Raw genomic sequence first — 18,462 nt, 5'->3', positions numbered from 1 at the left:
TTAGCCCATCTGGTAATGCAAAGACTGGGAATTGTCACTGTGCAGGAGCTCCAGAGGAAGTGGAAAATTTCCTGCATCCTTTCCACTCGGCACCATGTTGCTGCACAGAATCAAGTCATAATCTACCCCTTACTGTATATTTGGGGATGTGTATTGTCTTCGGACTGGCTCTGGTGGCGTGATGAATTTTAAAAAAATGCATTTTAACGAAGTATTCAGCTGTCTTTGGACATACCGGACCATAAATGTTAATGATTTATTATAGTATGCTGTGTAGCTGTAGGTGTGTCGGTCCCAGGATATTAGAGACAAGGTGGGTAAGGCAACAGCTTTCTCACCAACAGGAGTTGGTCCAATAAGAGACCAGCTTTGTGAGGCTTGAAAGCTTGTTTCTCTTTCCAGCAGAAATTCGTCCAATAAAACACATCACCTCACCCACCTTGTCTGTCTAATAATTTATTATTGTAAGTTTTATTATTATTTAAGGACAGAAATGGGTTGGTAACACTATGAAAGACTGAAGTTTAGTGAAAACAGTTGTTGCTTGTTCACAGTTGCATCAGGGCTTTAAATTAAAAACAAAACAAAACCCGAGTAGGTTTTGCACAGTTCATGTATCAGACTGAAGTACCAATTTACAGCAACAGCTAAAAAAATGCTGGGAAAATTGGTGCAATGTGGCATGCAGTTGAAGGAGCAAACCTAGATTCTGAAATGAAAAACAGCAAGTAAAAAGATCCTGCATGGTTTTAAAATGAGATCACACTTAAAAAAAAAAAAAAGGGGGGGGGGTGAGCTCTGATTTATAGGAAGGGAAAAGTGTTAATAGGTTGAATCACAGGAAAAGCACCAATATGTTTGATATAACTGCACACAGTGTTGTGGGTAGTGTTTATCTGACACCTGGTGTCATGCTGCCTGGAGTGGCTCACTACTGTGAGTGTCTACCTGAAGGTAGACTTTGAAAAGCAGGGCATACACCCCCAATTGGTAGTATATTCTATAATTAGATTTCATCAACCCAGTACCAAATATGAACTCCCAAAGTACAACAGTCTGATAATTACTCCTGAGGGCATTCTGCGTCAAAAAATTCTGCACACAACATTGTAAAATTCTGCAAAATTTTGCAGATTTTATATGTCGGATAAATGTGGAGGATCCAGCATGGTATTGTGGAGCACAGGCCACTGGCTACAGAGATGGGACATCACTGTGCAGCTTCCCCCTCTCCCGCTCCCCCCAGGACACAAACTCAGCAGTGAGGCTGCACCCAGCCCTGACACAGCGCAAGGACCCAGCCTGCCCCAGAAACACCCCAGGGCCCTGCCCCTCTGTGTGGGCAGGTAGGCTCAGCAAGGCAGGATCCAAGTGTGGAGGGGATTAATGTGGGGCAATCCATGTGTGGGTTGAGTGGGTTCTGTGTGGGGCAATTTGGGTTTGGGCGGCTTAGTGGGCGATCTGGGTGCGGGGGAGGGTCTGGATCCACAGGGGCTTTTTGGGGGGATTCTGAGTGCAATGGTAATGGGACTGTGGGGGGGTCCAGGGGAAGGTGGTTGGGGCTCAGCAGGGCAAGTCTGGGTGTTGGGGGCAATAGTGCTTGGCAGGGGGGTCTGGGTCGCTCAGTGCTGGGTCCAGATGCTGGGGGAGTGGGGCTCAGTGGGGTGGGGATCCAGATGCAGCTGGTTTGGGCTCGGTGGGGTGGGGATCTGCGTGCAGGTGGCTTGTTGGGGTGATCCAGGAGCAAGGGGAGTGGAGCTCATCGGGGCGGGGTGAGGCTTGGCAGGAGGGTCTGGGTATGAGGGGTCTGGATACATGGGAGGTAGGCAGATGGGGGAGCAGCTCCCTGTAAAGGGATCCCTTCCCCTGCAGCTGAGGAGCAATGGGTGCAGGTGAGGGGGGAGTTTGCAGAGCTTCCTGCAGCTGGGGGAGAAATCTGGGGTGGTTCTGACCTAACCCTGGATCCCATGCAGGGGAAGAGGAAGTCCTGTCCTCCCCAGCCCAGCTCCACAGGGTAGGAGCCACCAGCTGGGTCTTCCCCATTCCCACCTCCTGCCCCACCATGAGGTACTTCTCTGCCAGCTGCCCTGGGCACCCAACACGTACTGCTGGGGAGGGTCGGATGACTGCTCTTGTGGCTTCCCTTTGCTTCTCCATCAGGAAGTCATTTTTCGGTGGGGAAGCAAAGATATTTGTGGGGGACATAAATTCTGTGCATGCACAGTGGTGCAGAATTCCCCCAGGAGTATATCATGGAGCAACGAAGAGTCCCCTTAGACACTCCAGTCTGTCTTGCCGCCCAGGCAAGTTGGACTATGTGACAAATGGTCACTTACACCAAAAATCACAAAACATCAGGTTACATTGAGTCACAAGAGACTAGTCACTCACCCAGGTCAATTTGCATCCTAGATCTCACACCAGACAACGCTGGTAGCCGATTCTATTGAGAGGAATGCATATAGAATCTTTGAACATCAACGCAATGACCACTTGCCTTCAAATGTGCAAGAGTTGGTACTTTCTTCCTTTATTTCTTCATTTGTATTACACAAGCCTACACAAGCCTTCTTTCTCGTTTGATGGGTAATTTAGTTACAGAGTTATATACAATGTAAATGTTCATTATTACATTCTAACAGAATTCAAATAAGTGAAAACAATTTATGTCGCATTCCATTGCTTTTCATGAAGTTTAGACATGAAATACATTCTTATATATTTAACAATCACTTTGATTTATACTAATACACAAGTGAATGGGCCTGGTTGTCAGTTCACAGCTTTGGCCAGAGCTGGCACTTGGCTTACGAGCGTCACACCTGGGTGTCTCAGCTACCTTGTGAGGTACAAGGCTGAAAGTCAAGTTCGTGCAGTCACTGAGAAGTGCAGGTGCATTATCCGTTATCAATGGAATGGTATAGTTGCTTTTATTTAATGTTTTAAAATTGTGTCCTGACCCTTTCATGTGTACTGGATATCACACTGTCAGAGCGTTCATTAAAGAAAGCCATCCTCTTTCTTTGCGTGCTTGCTCATGTCCATTCTATGCTAGGTGTGTACATGCCTTTTACTGGCACATACGTGCCCAGCTCCAAAGGGCGCCAGAGCCAGCCCAATGGATACCACTAAGGCAAAGATCTCCGGCAACAGTGTGCGTGGTGCACACACACTTAGTATGCAATGGACATGAGCAACACATCTCAAAGAACAACAGTTATGAAAGGTTAGTCACCGTTTTTTTCATCGTGCCCATGTTATAATCACAGCTGTTCAATAAATTGTTAGTTTGATTTTTTTTTTTTTAAGGGTGATTTTTGTACATTGTGATAGTGAGGGAGGGACACTGGCAGGAGCCAGACAGTGCGGGCAAGCACGGGGTAAGTTTCTTTGCACAAGCTGTATCAATACACTTCAGTGCTGACTGGCAATTCTCTATTAGTGTACTGTTCATTTTTGTAAGTACGGGCTATTTTAAAATTCTGATTTAGGCTTCATCTCTCTGATAAGGGGTCTAGAGACGGACGGGCTCATCAGAGGTACTGAAAAATTTGCAGAGACCAGCAACAGCTGCAGTTCTCTTGTTCGTCTCAGCATGATGACTCCTTCCTGCTTGCAGCTCCTAGGACACAAATATCTCTCCTCTCCCCCCAACCCCTCCAAATTTGTAGCAGGCAGGGAAATGGGCCCACTCCCCACCTTTGCTGGCTAGCCATGGAGATAAGCACATGCTTTACCACCTCTAAGAGGAGCTGCTGCCAGCTCCAGCATACTCTGAAGGGCTGCTTTACCGGGATACACTGTATCTAGGGGCCTCTGGTAGGCCGCACTGCCCCCTACTCTCCTGCATTTGTACAGCACAATCAAGACCTGACTGTACTGAATGCTTTTATTAATAGTCCATTCTCTTGGAGAAAGGACATTCTAATGCAATTTTCTTTTCCATCTTTTGGATGTGTCTAGAATATTTCATTTCAGTGCTTTGAGGATTTTTTTAAAGTAAATCAAAACAAATACTTCCAGAAACCTGGGGCTATGTATTTTGTTTGTTTAAATACGAACCCTTCCAGTAATATTTGTGAAATTACTATATTTCCTTTCCCTGTTCTTTGGATTGAGAAAATAGGAAACCCTTTGAGTGATGATAGAAAATATTATTTCTGAATACACTGAGCCAAATGCTATACACATTACAAATGAGTTGACACCAGTGAGACTAGTCATATGTGTAAGGGAAGCAGTATTTGACCCAGTGAGTGTAACTGTTTCTGCTCATATCAAAACTAACAAAAGTTTATTTGATAACAATTTTATAAATATTTAACGGCTTCTATTAAGTTAATATAGTGTTGATACTGATGGGTAGAAGCTATGCAAATTGTCATCAATTTGTGTTTTTAAATACCTCAAAATATATAAATCCTGTAAGAAGTCTTATTCCTGAATTCTTCAATTTCAGATTAAGTATTTTAAATCATACTGTTTACTTTTGTAAAATTCCATGTCAGAATATTAATTGATGCCATAAATCCTACAGATGGAGGTTTGGGAGGGAGTTGGGAGAAAAGCAAAATGCAACAGTTTTGTCAATACATGCAGCTGCACCAAACATCCTAAATCTGCTCATCATTTGGGGGATGAGAGTGGGGAGGAAGATGATGAATGGATACTTCATTCATTATACAGTGCCAGCAGGGAGTCAGATTCTTCAAATACTTTGGCTGCTAGTGTCAGATGTTGGAAATAAACTTGAAGTAATGTTCTGTATCTTTGTTACCACTTCATTGTTAAATGTTGGTAAAAAAGGACCCAATGCAGCCAGGTGCTGATCACTGTCATCTCCCATTGGTTTCAGTGGGAGTTGAAGGAGCTTAGCACCTTGCAATCAGGTCCAAGCTATGTGCGGTTTTCAGATGGCAGAATAAAATATTTGCTGTACTTAACTTCAGTTATTTCAGCAAGTCTTTGCATCTTTTAGGAAGAAAATAAAATACTGAGAGAAGATATTGCAACGGTCTGTCAAGGTCGTACAATACAGTGCTGTGAGTTAAATAGTATAGATGCAAGACCTAAATTTTGGATCTGTATTAGAAAGTTCTTAAATTGCTAAGGGATGGATTCATATAAATCATGGCTCTTGAAGGGTCATATTTGTGGTGGATAATGGATTTGAGTATTACTTTTTGGTACTTTAAGATCTTGTTTCATTTCAGTTACTGTAACTATGGATATGTTGCCGAATGTAAATACTAGTTCATCATCATTCCGTTAGAGTGAAATTTACCCTAGCACAGAAGGTCTGCACAAAAACTTCTTTTGCTCAGTCCTTCTGCACCTGGCTGAATTAGGGGTTAACTTTCAAATGATGCACAGATATTTTAGTTAAGTAGCTCCTGGTAGAACTTGCATGGATAGAATTAAATCTGAGTGTTTACAAAATGCTTGCCTGATCACACTCTGTCAAACAATATTATTTGAATGACTAAAGAGAGAAGTTCAACAGAGGCTCTTACCCATTGATGTAGAACACGTTGTATACAGAGTTCCTCATTTCCATAATCCAAAATAAAGAAGACCTAAAGGCCCTGTGATCTGCTTCTGTTCCTGCAAAACTGTGTAATGATGCAACTATGCAGAACAACTTGGGGAAACTCCAGAAAGTGACAATCTCAAGAATTTTATATGATGACATAGAAAACGATGTTCGTAGATCTCTACTTTTCTATATCATTCCATGTTACCATACACATTTGCAGGAGGTAGCATTGAGCATGATGAATCTGTTGTGTATGGCTGACTTCCACAATAACGTGTTGATGACCCAGGAAATAGAACTTTTTGTAGCGTGTGCTGCCTGTGATTTGAAAGATCTGGAGAAAAGATCTCATTAATGTATGTAATTAAAATAAATATGGAGGATTTGCCCCATTTTTAGAAAGAAAGGGTAGATTTCCTGAAGATTATCCTGTATCCTTGACAGAACATGTTGATCAGTATTACAAAATGTATGTCTCAGACGTAGTCCAGATGGAGATAATTTTGTGTGTGCGTATGCACATCCGTTAATGGTCTCCACCTAGACTATTTCTGACATTCAGATATCTGAGCAGCTCCAAAGAGCAATAATATTGTCCTTTAATTTTCATACTAAATAAACCTACCACAAAAATGTTTAATTCTTTCCTCCTACATTATACTGATCTGAGATCCAAATCCAGAATGAGAAATATTCAGTTCTTCACCAGTAGCTTTGTTAGAGTTCTGATATTTTTGGGCCCTAGAAATGAGAACTTTATACAATTGGAGAGGCGAGATTTCCAGCACTTGATTCTAGCTTTGGATTGTCCCCAGACATTGGATTCTAAAATCACAACACTGTTTTGTATGGGAAAGATATTTTAGGTACTATTTAGAAGATTTTTAAAATTATTAGTTTTTTTACTCTCCAAGCCCTTTCTAGTTGTACTCATGATATCAAGGCCCTTACTTTTTGTAGGTAGGGTGAAAGACAGGAGCAATAACAGGATTTTAATCTCAGACATTTCTAAAATATTTTCTTTCTGCTAGTTGTATGGTATTCAGCACATCACACAACATATTCTGTAAGGGCCTTGGTATCATGAGTTCAATTATAAAGGGGTTGGAGAATAAGAAAGCGAATGCGCAAAGATTGGCACTCATTTGGAATGATCCATCTGATTCATTCGTGGCCTCACAACTTGTAACCAATGCAGTTATTGGACCTGATGTAGATAAAATTTTTAAGCTGCTTCACACCATCATATGTAGTTTTATACACTGTATATTGAAATCATTGGCTTCACTACATTTAAATAATAATGGAAACCCAAATTCATACTTTTATACCACAGTTCACCATAATGAATTCTCTCTAAATATTTCTGTATATTACATAACTTAACTTGTATTTCTTTATTTCCACATAAGTACATGGCTATATTTTAATTCCTCTTATATTTAGTGTATGTTTGAGATTCCCTGTTTTCTCCTCCATCTCTTATAAGAATTCTAAAAAAGGCAAAGTTAAATCAGCAATGAGTTTAATATGCAAATACTGGTGCATTTTAGTGCACATTTAGTGCACATTGATACAATAACTTTGTTCCACATGTGGAATTCTCACTGGTGTAAATTCTGCACAAAGGACTTAGTCTGTGCTCAAGAGGGATCTATTTTATTTGGCATTCTGTATTTATTATGTTGTTTTGGATAGCTATAGGTTCTTAGTCATAAATTAAATTAATGGAATCAATGGACCAAATTCATTGCTCAGAAGTTATTGGTTAAGGTTTGTGACCAAGTTGGTGCCATCTCACTTTATTTGGACATATGACTCTTCGAGGCATTTGCTGTGAATTTAGAGTGAACATAGGGAGTAAAAGTTGGGGGTAACTGAGTGTATATTGATTTAAATAAAGGAAAGAAGAATGGTTCCGTGGTCAAAGTACCAGATTGAAAATCAGAAGTACTAGATTGGATAGCAGAAGACCGACTGTAAAATTCTGACCCTATTGAGGTCAATGACTAAATTCTTTGAGTTCAGTGGGCCCAGCATATCACGTCTAGTTTTATTGAGAGCTGTGCTATTGATTTAAAGTCTGAGCCAGCAAAGTGATCCACATGGCAGACCCTTATGCCCCCATAGAATGCCTGTAAAGACAATAGGAATCTTACAGGGTCAGGTCCTTAAGGTATAAACAGGAGCAAATCATTTTATTCTCTCCCTCTGCCTTCTTTTCGTCATCTGTAAAATTGGGACAGTTATTTGCCTCATGTGTCTTGCAAAGGTCATTTAGGGTATGACTGCACTGCAAGCAAAGGGGTGATTGCAGCACGGGTAGGTATACTCATGCTAGCTTTCATATAGCTAGCCTGGGTAACAATAGCACTGTAGGTGTGGCAGTACAGGTTAACTATCCAGAGTACAAGCCCTACAGGGAGTCTGGAGTACTCTGAATGCTAGCCTGTGCTGAAGCCCGTGCCACTACCTCTACACTGCCATTCTTACCTGTGCCAGGCAGATTAAAGCTAGTATGGTATACCCACCAATGCTATGATCACCCCTTAACTTGCAGTGTAGACATACTCTTGATGTTTGCAATCCATTTTCAGCTCTTCAAATGGAAGGTGCTTTAGGAGTGCAAAAAGGTATTAATATAATAATTAATGTTGTGTATAGTGGTTGTCAAACATAAGCATCTGTCAGACTGGCTATGTGTCTTTATGCATAAGTCTGTAGTTTATTAGTGTAAGAAATGTGTCCAGCTGCCTATTAGTAGGAGTATTTCCACAATGTAGGAAGGACAATCCTACTGTCTGGCTAGCTAGTATGTCCTTAATTTAGTCTCTTTTCTCTTGAGTCTTCTGTTTATAACACCATATTCTCAGTGTCAATATATGCTAGGAAAGCATATGGTTAACTTTGTTTTAAAATATAAAGCTAAAACCTCTGGGCTTTTTGCTGGTGCTGTGACAGCTAAGAAATTGGCAAGAATGTTACTACAAAGCATATTCGAATGCCAGTGCAGCTGAGAACAGAATTTGATTTATGACATGTAAATTTGATTAATTTTCTGCATAATTTCATGCTAAATATTTCCTCACCATCTAATAATTTACAAAACTTTTATTAGTAAATTATATTTTCTCCCCAAGTCAAGTTCTCAGCTTGTCATATGACTTAAATTAAGCCAGCAATCGGGAATCTCACTCAAGCCAAGAGGTGCTTTGTAGAATCATAATTAAAATGTTCAAATGTATCTCTGGTTCAAACTTCTCATCTCTCCCCGTGCGCCACCAGTAGTCTTTTTCAGATGGAGTTTTTGCTTTAGTCACATTGTTTACCAATCACAAGCAACCTTTTTTTAAGGCATACATTTCCATTACCAGGTCATTTGGGAGGCAACCTAGTGACAGAGGATGTGGAAAAAGCTAATGTACTCAATGCTTTTTTTGCCTCTGTTTTCACTAACAAGGTCAGCTCCCAGACTGCTGCGCTGGGCATCACAAAATGCGGAAGAGATGGCCAGCCCTCTGTGGAGATAGAGGCGGTTAGGGACTATTTAGAAAAGCTGGACGTGCACAAGTCCATGGGGCCGGACGAGTTGCATCCGAGAGTGCTGAAGGAATTGGCGGCTGTGATTGCAGAGCCACTGGCCATTATCTTTGAAAACTCGTGGCGAACCGGGGAAGTCCCGGATGACTGGAAAAAGGCTAATGTAGTGCCAATCTTTAAAAAAGGGAAGAAGGAAGATCCTGGGAACTACAGGCCAGTCAGCCTCACCTCAGTCCCTGGAAAAATCATGGAGCAGGTCCTCAAAGAATCAATCCTGAAGCACTTGCATGAGAGGAAAGTGATCAGGAACAGCCAGCATGGATTCACCAAGGGAAGGTCATGCCTGACTAATCTAATCGCCTTTTATGATGAGATTACTGGTTCTGTGGATGAAGGGAAAGCAGTGGATGTATTGTTTCTTGACTTTAGCAAAGCTTTTGACACGGTCTCCCATAGTATTCTTGTCAGCAAGTTAAGGAAGTATGGGCTGGATGAATGCACTATAAGGTGGGTAGAAAGCTGGCTAAATTGTCGGGCTCAACGGGTAGTGATCAATGGCTCCATGTCTAGTTGGCAGCCGGTATCAAGTGGAGTGCCCCAAGGGTCGGTCCTGGGGCCGGTTTTATTCAATATCTTCATAAATGATCTGGAGGATGGTGTGGATTGCACTCTCAGCAAATTTGCGGATGATACTAAACTGGGAGGAGTGGTAGATACGCTGGAGGGGAGGGATAGGATACAGAAGGACCTAGACCAATTGGAAGATTGGGCCAAAAGGAATCTGATGAGGTTCAATAAGGATAAGTGCAGGGTCCTGCACTTAGGACGGAAGAACCCAATGCACAGCTACAGACTAGGGACCGAATGGCTAGGCAGCAGTTCTGCAGAAAAGGACCTAGGGGTGACAGTGGACGAGAAGCTGGATATGAGTCAGCAGTGTGCCCTTGTTGCCAAGAAGGCCAACGGCATTTTGGGATGTATAAGTAGGGGCATAGCGAGCAGATCGAGGGACGTGATCGTTCCCCTCTATTCGACATTGGTGAGGCCTCATCTGGAGTACTGTGTCCAGTTTTGGGCCCCACACTTCAAGAAGGATGTGGATAAATTGGAGAGAGTCCAGCGAAGGGCAACAAAAATGATTAGGGGACTGGAACACATGAGTTATGAGGAGAGGCTGAGGGAGCTGGGATTGTTTAGCCTGCAGAAGAGAAGAATGAGGGGGGATTTGATAGCTGCTTTCAACTACCTGAAAGGGGGTTCCAAAGAGGATGGCTCTAGACTGTTCTCAATGGTAGCAGATGACAGAACGAGGAGTAATGGTCTCAAGTTGCAGTGGGGGAGGTTTAGATTGGATATTAGGAAAAACTTTTTCACTAAGAGGGTGGTGAAACACTGGAATGCGTTACCTAGGGAGGTGGTAGAATCTCCTTCCTTAGAGGTTTTTAAGGTCAGGCTTGACAAAGCCCTGGCTGGGATGATTTAACTGGGAATTGGTCCTGCTTTGAGCAGGGGGTTGGACTAGATGACCTTCTGGGGTCCCTTCCAACCCTGATATTCTATGATTCTATGATCTTCACATTGCAAATAACTCAGTGTCACAACTGCAGATTAACAGCAAGAATCTTGCTTAAGACAGGTAGTAGGGTCCTGAATTCTGCCTTGCAACATATTATCACGTTGCTGGGCTCCAAAGACGACAACATCCAGCTGTGCTGCACCATAGTCTGAGACTCTATTGCATTAACCACAAAATCTAATTCCTTGACAGTATGGTAGCAAAGCAAGAAAAACAAATGATTCCTGTTTTATCTCACTGGAGAGTAGGGAGACTCCTCTTAAGTCTAGACACCGATAATCTTACTGTTAACACACAAGCAGCCCCATTGACACTAGTAAATAAATAAACTATTCATAGGGTAAGATACTGTTTAATATGAGTAAGGAAATCAGAATCTCTAGTCCTTAGGTTCTTGCCTTGACTTTGAATGTAAAAATAAATACAATTTGTCCTTTTTGTGGCTCCTTTTTTCCTTCAGATATTTGGAAATATTTTTATTTTTCCTATATAACTAATACAGGATGTTTCTTACAGGAATGAACGGCTGCTTAGATGCTCTCAGTGCAAAATTGCCAGATACTGTGATACACGTTGTCAGGTAATGATCATTTTTAAAAATAATGACAAGCTACTAAAGAAAAAAAATAACCGTTTAGCTGTGGGGTTTTCAGTATGTTGTGTTGCCATTACTCATTAATGGTCTCTGGACATCTATGGAATCCATTAAGTCAACAAGTCATTAACAATGAGCAAAAAAAATAAATAAATCACCCTCTCATTGCAGCTTTTGCTTAATGCTTATTAATTTACCTAACTAATATAACTAATGCAGACAATGTTGATATATAACTTTTTCACAGCTTGCCTCTTCCTCTCATTTACTAAGGCTAACACTTTCAAAACTGGATGCCCAAAGCTAGTTATTTGAATAAGAGGCCTGACTTTTGAATACTTACAACTCTCATTGACTTTAAGGTTCTTGAATTTGAATGCCACTTTCTTTCATGTTGGGTTGTGTGGGTGTTTTTTTGTTTTTTTTTAAATTATGGATATAGATCTAAGGCTAACTTTCTTACCTGGTTTTACCCCCCACCTCCTTTTACAGTCAATAAAATAAACTAACAAACAAAATGAAGTTGAAATTGATGGTTAGGATTTACCTGCTCAGAAAAACCTGCTTGTTGTGTTTCCTGGCATACATGCAGAGAAATTAGATAAAATTAGATAAAAACATAAAATACTCTTACTGGTTGTAAAGTAGCACTACTTTATTTGTTGGACATTGATCTATGGGTAGGTTCTGTTTTATGATATAAATCTTGGTGGTTTTGCTTGGTTATATAACTTGCATCACTGGTGGGGGTAGTGAATGGTTGAGGGGGAGACAGCAGCCCCCACCATTCTTTCCTTTTTGTGGCAGGGTGCTATTAATGTTGTTTGATCATGTTATGTTAATGCAATTGCAACCTTTTCTTGCCAGTCTCTGAGGTCTGAATGGTTTTCCTCATTCCAGCATTCCCTCAGCAAAATAAATAAATAAACGCAACCACTCTGTGATCAGTTTTGGTTTGACTGCAATGATAGGGAAAAGATGCAATCTTAACATCATTCTAGTGTGAAAACATATCTCTAAGTTTAGGAGACTGTGACATATGATGCTATGTGATACTTCATATTTCGTCTCATTAGCGCTTTATTGGTTGGGTAAGCTATTAATCATTTTGATGTCACTGTTAGCATATTTAAAATCCTATGCAGGATTTATGTTCGGAAATTTTTTGACACATAAAGGCTGACTCCAAAGAGCAATTTTAGCTGAAGCAAGATAAAAATGCCAATATAATTATATTACACAGAACGATGTCTGGACACTTACAAGCATACCTTTGTTTCTTTGGGACAAAAGTAATTCTGCTTAGTAGTAGATACTTAACTTGTATTTGTCTGATACTTAGTGACACTAACTGTATTATAATGTCTAGTTGGGGTCATTTTGTTCACTTGTAGAGTTACAAATAAAGAAATATAAGAACAAGTTTCCCATGTGGAAGAAAAAAATATTGACTAATTTATTACTTGTAGGTACAAGAAAGATAGTCCAAAGTAAAATAACTGCTACCTGATACTGACACCTTGTTATTTAAAGTAAAAATCATCCATCTGATGCTATTCATAGTGTTATATTGTTTATAACAGTGGTTCCCAAACTTGTTTTGCTGCCTGTGCAGGAAAAGCCCCTGGCTGGCTGGGCTGGTTTGTTTACCTGCTGCGTCCGCAGGTTCGGCAGATTGCGGCTCCCAGTGGCCGTGGTTCGCTGCTCCAGGTCAATGGGATCTGCTAGAAGCGATGGGAGCGATCAGCTGAACCTGCGGACGTGGCAGGTAAACAAACTGGCCCGGCCCGCCAGGGGCTTTCCCGGCACAAGCAGCGGAACAAATTTGGGAACCACTGGTTTATAATCATCTGATTACTCACACAGAACGCGAAATTAGATATTTATTTTCAACCCATCAGCTCACAGATTCCCATGAACTGCCACTTCCAATTTTTGATACACTCTCTCCTTCCTTCTGGGGCCATTCATATAGCCAAGCAATTGGAATTCTGCAAACAAAAAATACAGTGACATCTGTCTTAAGGGACTGACCACAACTGGTTGCTTAATATAGGTCTAATAGTGGTGGAATAGTACTGAACTCAGTAGGCCAGACGTGAGTCACTTTACACCAGCTGAGACTCAGGACCATTGTGTTTTGTGTTCTGGGATGTCTCTTACAGCCAGAAGTTGTCTGGGATGGTGGTCTCTTGTAAGAGTTTCATAGTCTTCTATGATAAATTCCTACTGCTGGGGTCTTTGTTCCTATCATCTGAGGGATGGGGATTCTTCCAACGTTAGAATTTTAAAACTATTAAATCACCTCACCAGAGGGCAGTGTGCACCTGCCCCTGTTCAAGCATTATAGCATCCCTACTTCTCCTACCCATCATTTCCTATTTTACTGCTGATTGTAGAAGAGCTATTTCTGTGTCAGACATCATGCAGTCTGATACTGATAGCTGATACGTGACAGAAATGGTTTTACACAGTTGGTTGTTTCGTTTCTCCTACTGCCTTTCTGTCAGAAACTAAATTGCCTTGTGGAGTCCTATGTTTGTTTTAACTGTTATCGTATCTTTTTGTTAATTGTTTCTTTTTCTCCTTTTCACTTTTATATGGACATCTGTAAAGCAGCCCAGTAGCTTCAGACTTTGCTCTGAATGCCAAAATTAGATGTGTACAGGCTTAAAAATCTCAAATTCCATCACACAGACTTTATATGAAACATTAAAAAAAATCTGGATTGACTAAAGTAACAAAAGCAAACTGAAGGAATACAAAAACAGCCCAACCTTCCAGCATAACGAGAGATGCGCTTAAAGACTCATTTCAGAGTAACAGCCGTGTTAGTCTGTATTCGCAAAAAGAAAAGGAGTACTTGTGGCACCTTAGAGACTAACCAATTTATTTGAGCATGAGCTTTCGTGAGCTACAGCTCACTTCATCGGATGCATACTGTGGAAACTGCAGAAGACATTATATACACAGAGACCATGAAACAATACCTCCTCCCACCCCACTCTCCTGCTAGTAATAGCTTATCTAAAGTGATCATCAAGTTGGGCCATTTCCAGCACAAATCCAGGTTTTCTCACCCTCCGCCCCCCCCCCCCCAAACTCACTCTCCTGCTGGTAATAGCCCATCCAAAGTGACCACTCTCTTTAAAATGTGTATGATAATCAAGGTGGGCCATTTCCAGCACAAATCCAGGTTTTCTCACCCCCCCACCCCCCTCCAAAAACCACACACACAAACTCACTCTCCTTCTGGTAATAGCTTATCCAAAGTGACCACTCTCCTCACAATGTGTATGAAAATCAAGGTGGGCCATTTCCAGCACAAATACAGGTTTTCTCACCCCCCACCCCCTTTTTTCAAAAAAACACACACACAGTAACTCACTCTCCTGCTGGTAATAGCTTATCCAAAGCGACCACTCTCCCTACAATGTGCATGATCATCAAGGTGGGCCATTTCCGGCACAAATCCAGGTTTTCTCACCCCCCCCACCCCCATACACACACAAACTTATTGTAGGGAGAGTGGTCACTTTGGATGGGCTATTACCAGCAGGAGAGTGAGTTTGGGGGGGGGGGGCGGAGGGTGAGAAAACCTGGATTTGTGCTGGAAATGGCCCAACTTGATGATCACTTTAGATAAGCTATTACCAGCAGGAGAGTGGGGTGGGAGGAGGTATTGTTTCATGGTCTCTGTGTATATAATGTCTTCTGCAGTTTCCACAGTATGCATCCGATGAAGTGAGCTGTAGCTCACGAAAGCTCATGCTCAAATAAATTGGTTAGTCTCTAAGGTGCCACAAGTACTCCTTTTCTTTTAAAGACTCATTGCTGCTCCTGCTCCCCAGTGATTTTAAGGACAAAGTGCCACAGTTCTGCGTATGTGCACATCCTCCCTATATCTCCCCCCCCCCCCCGGTATTCCTCTATCCCGTTAAATCTGTTCATTCGGTAAATAGCTTTCTACTAGACTTATTTTTATCAGTTGTTCATTAAGGACCCAGTCTTGCATATACTTAGACACAAGCAACTTTACTCTCATGAGTAGCCACATTGATTTCAATAGGACTGCTCATGTGTAAAGTAACTCCATATATAAATGTTTGCAATCTCAAGATCTGAAACGGAACTTTATTTTCGGTTTCTTTTGATTGTTTCCTATCCCAGTGCTTCTGATTTATTGATTTGTTCCTATAAAGGATCAAATATAAATCATTCAGGTTCTTGATTTTCTGATTTATCATTCCTGCTGCTTTTAATTTTCACATTTTTTAAAACTGTGAGCAGTTAGCGTCCCTGCTTTTAAAATCCCTTTACTTGCCTACTAATGACAATTAATAAATGAGGAACCCCAATTTTTAAATTGAGATCTTAAAAAGATTTATAACTGAGTTCTAATGACACCTTGCACAGATTTCATCAGCCAGATAATAACTGAAGAGAAGAATTAAGTAGTTAAATTGAAGCAAAGTTATTTAATGCCCTAACATAACTGGTGAATACTGATGTGCATATATAGGTCATTAACACTACTGAATGTCCTGGGCCTGATTCTTCTTTCATATTGCTGTAAATCAGGAGTAACGCCACTGACTCAATGAAATTGTACTGGGGGGAAAAAAACCCAAAAGCACGAGGTAAATGAGAAGAAAATCAGGCTCCATTTATTTATCATATAATTAAATATTTTAAATAACTTCACTTTTCCCAGTCACTGAAAGCTCAAGTAGCAATGATGGCATTTATAACATGTTATAGTGTTAAAAAAAAAAATTCGAAGTTAAAAGAAGGTTGTTTACACTGCATTGTCATGCACTCAAAAGTTTGAAATGTTGAATATAAGGTTCCTGTGCAGTTTTAATTCTGCTCCCTTGTTTTAATTCTTGCTCCAGGCCAGGTACTGATGGTGAGCACGACATGAACACTGATACATGCACCCCAGCTCCCTCTGTAATCTATATCATTAGTGTATGTGTTGGTCTGAAATAAAGTGTATGATCTTGTTTTTTTTAATGTAACAGAAAGAAGCCTGGCAGGAGCACAAGCAAGAATGCAAGTGTCTTAAGAGTATTGAGCCTAACTTTCCTCCTGACTCGGTGAGACTTGTTGGCAGGATTGTTTTTAAACTAGTAAGTGACATTCTGTTAAACATATCCCATTCTAGAGTTACATAGAAACAGGATTGCACTGTAAATTTTTAATGTAATTAAAGACTAAAAAGCAGCAGTGGCTGGGTGGATGAACAAAATGGAACATGCATTTTGCATTACAAAATCGCTGATTAATTCCCAGCAACACTGGAAACATCAGGAAATATGAAAATGGACGTAATTAAGCTGCAGGGGCCTGCTCATGAAACTGTTGCAGAAGAGCAATGTCTGTTGAAGTCAATGGAAGTTTCTTATGCAGTGACTATGTAATTGAGTCCCAAAACTCATTCCCTCAGAAATGGAAAGGGAAGAATATCACTTTGGGCTTGATCCTGCACCATTGAAGTTGATGCACGTTTTGGCATGGACTTTCATGGGAGCAGGATCAAGCCCCTTTTGAGTAGAGGTGAATATACAAGATTTTGCATAAGGATTGAATGCTGATGGATATTTTCTTTTGGGGTGTACGATGCTGTGCTCTGCAGACTTGTTAGCTTAGGCTCTGTTAGATTTTTTTTGAACTCACCTGAAATTTCTGGGTTTACAATCTTTCAGCAATGGTGGTTCTCATATTAATCTTCATGGACTAAATGCTATGCTTACTTCAACTACCCTATGACTAAGAGGTTGTAAATCAGCAAAAAATTTTGCCTTTTTTGCTGGCCCTAGTCCTAATGCCCTTATTCCCAGACCAAAATATATGTATTTGGAATAGTTTGAGGACTTAAAAGATGATTTGTTATATTCTTTTGTACACTGTTATGGATATATGTTTGGCAATGCTTTTAAAGAGAATATATATATATAAACACATACCATTCCCTTTATATTAATTACATGAAGTAAAAGAAGCCTTCTAGTCTTATAAATTGTTCCTTATTAAGGGACGCAGGGCTGAAGTAAATTACTAAAGATAAACTGCCAAAGCCAAGAAAATAAATTAGTGGGGAAGTCTCATTAAAAAAAAAAATCATTTAGTATTTTTATGATAGTTTATAGAATATGTGACATGAACAACACAAGCGATTTATGTCACTGCTGTTACTTACTTCATGGTAATGAGTAATTCAGGTTTGTAAAGTGCTTTGGAGATAAAATGTGCTCTATAAATGCTCATTATCATGCATTCATTATTTTTGTTTTTTCTCTTCAGCTTGGACAATCAGCAGCATGTCCTTCTGAGAAACTCTACTCTTTTTCTGATCTTCAGTCAAGTAAGTAATCACCATCCACATGGCTGTAAATGCATAGTATGATTGGTTTGTTTCCTTCTGGCTCGCCCTTCTGAAATTCTGTTCTGTGGAATAAATTGTAAATGAAAAAAATCGAACTGTAGAATGGAATGAAAGGTCCTCTTTGAACTGCTGAAATTGCAGTGGGAAATTAGTTACAGTTTTCTACTGCTAGTGTGGGGCCAATTCTTCACGTCTTGCACAACCAAAATTTTCATTGACTTCAGCTGGACTTTTGCCTGATTTAGAGTATGCACCTTCTTTGTTAGGTTTGTTTCTTTAAGATGACATCATATCTGCTAGATTAGGTAGAAATTTCTGAGTGAATCTAATTTAAAAAAACAAATCCACACACTTTTTGGTCATAAACCCTTTTTATCTATTTTAGTTTGTTGTTAATATTGCCTTTGTGCATAAAGATTCAACGGAACTTCTAATAAGAGAAAAATGCGACTGTTTGAAGCTCTTATTAAATGTATGTTTTTCTGAAAATTCAGTGTGGACAAAAAGATCAGATTGTGTTTCCATAAGTTTCAGGTACTCGTGGAATGGTTCTGCCTTCTAGTCTTTCAAAGTTAGGCTACTTCTAAAATAGACAATACTGATCCTTTCAAGTCTTTAATAGCTCAGAGTCTCTGTCAGTCTGACTTAAATGGCAAAGAGTACACTTAATTCAATTTATTGCAGCACAAGAGAAAATTAATAGTAAAAGGGACATTGTGTAGATTAATGTAAACATTTTGCTTGCCTTTTAAAACTGTTCTAATTTGACAAGGAAACATGGTCTGGATTTTAAGTAACTTCATATATGTAGCTTCACTGAAACATTA

At 40.3% G+C, this 18,462-nt stretch overlaps 1 protein-coding gene across 2 annotated transcripts in view; it reads left to right on the top strand.

Annotated features, from left to right (window-relative positions):
* Positions 1–18,462, top strand: part of SMYD3 (SET and MYND domain containing 3) — a 650,378-nt gene that overhangs the window by 90,851 nt on the left and 541,065 nt on the right. For both annotated transcript variants that reach the window (XM_084625210.1, XM_084625211.1), the window contains exons 2-4: positions 11,169–11,232; positions 16,272–16,379; positions 17,554–17,614. In XM_084625210.1, the coding sequence (XP_084481336.1) occupies positions 11,169–11,232; positions 16,272–16,379; positions 17,554–17,614 (233 nt within the window). The remainder of the gene's footprint in view (positions 1–11,168; positions 11,233–16,271; positions 16,380–17,553; positions 17,615–18,462) is intronic.

This window comes from Lepidochelys olivacea (assembly GCF_965140295.1).
Source record: "Lepidochelys olivacea isolate rLepOli2 genome assembly, chromosome: 3".
NCBI classification, from domain to species: Eukaryota; Metazoa; Chordata; order Testudines; family Cheloniidae; genus Lepidochelys; species Lepidochelys olivacea.
The sequence above is the reverse complement of the archived record's forward strand: the minus strand, read 5'-3'. Positions and strand labels throughout refer to the sequence as shown.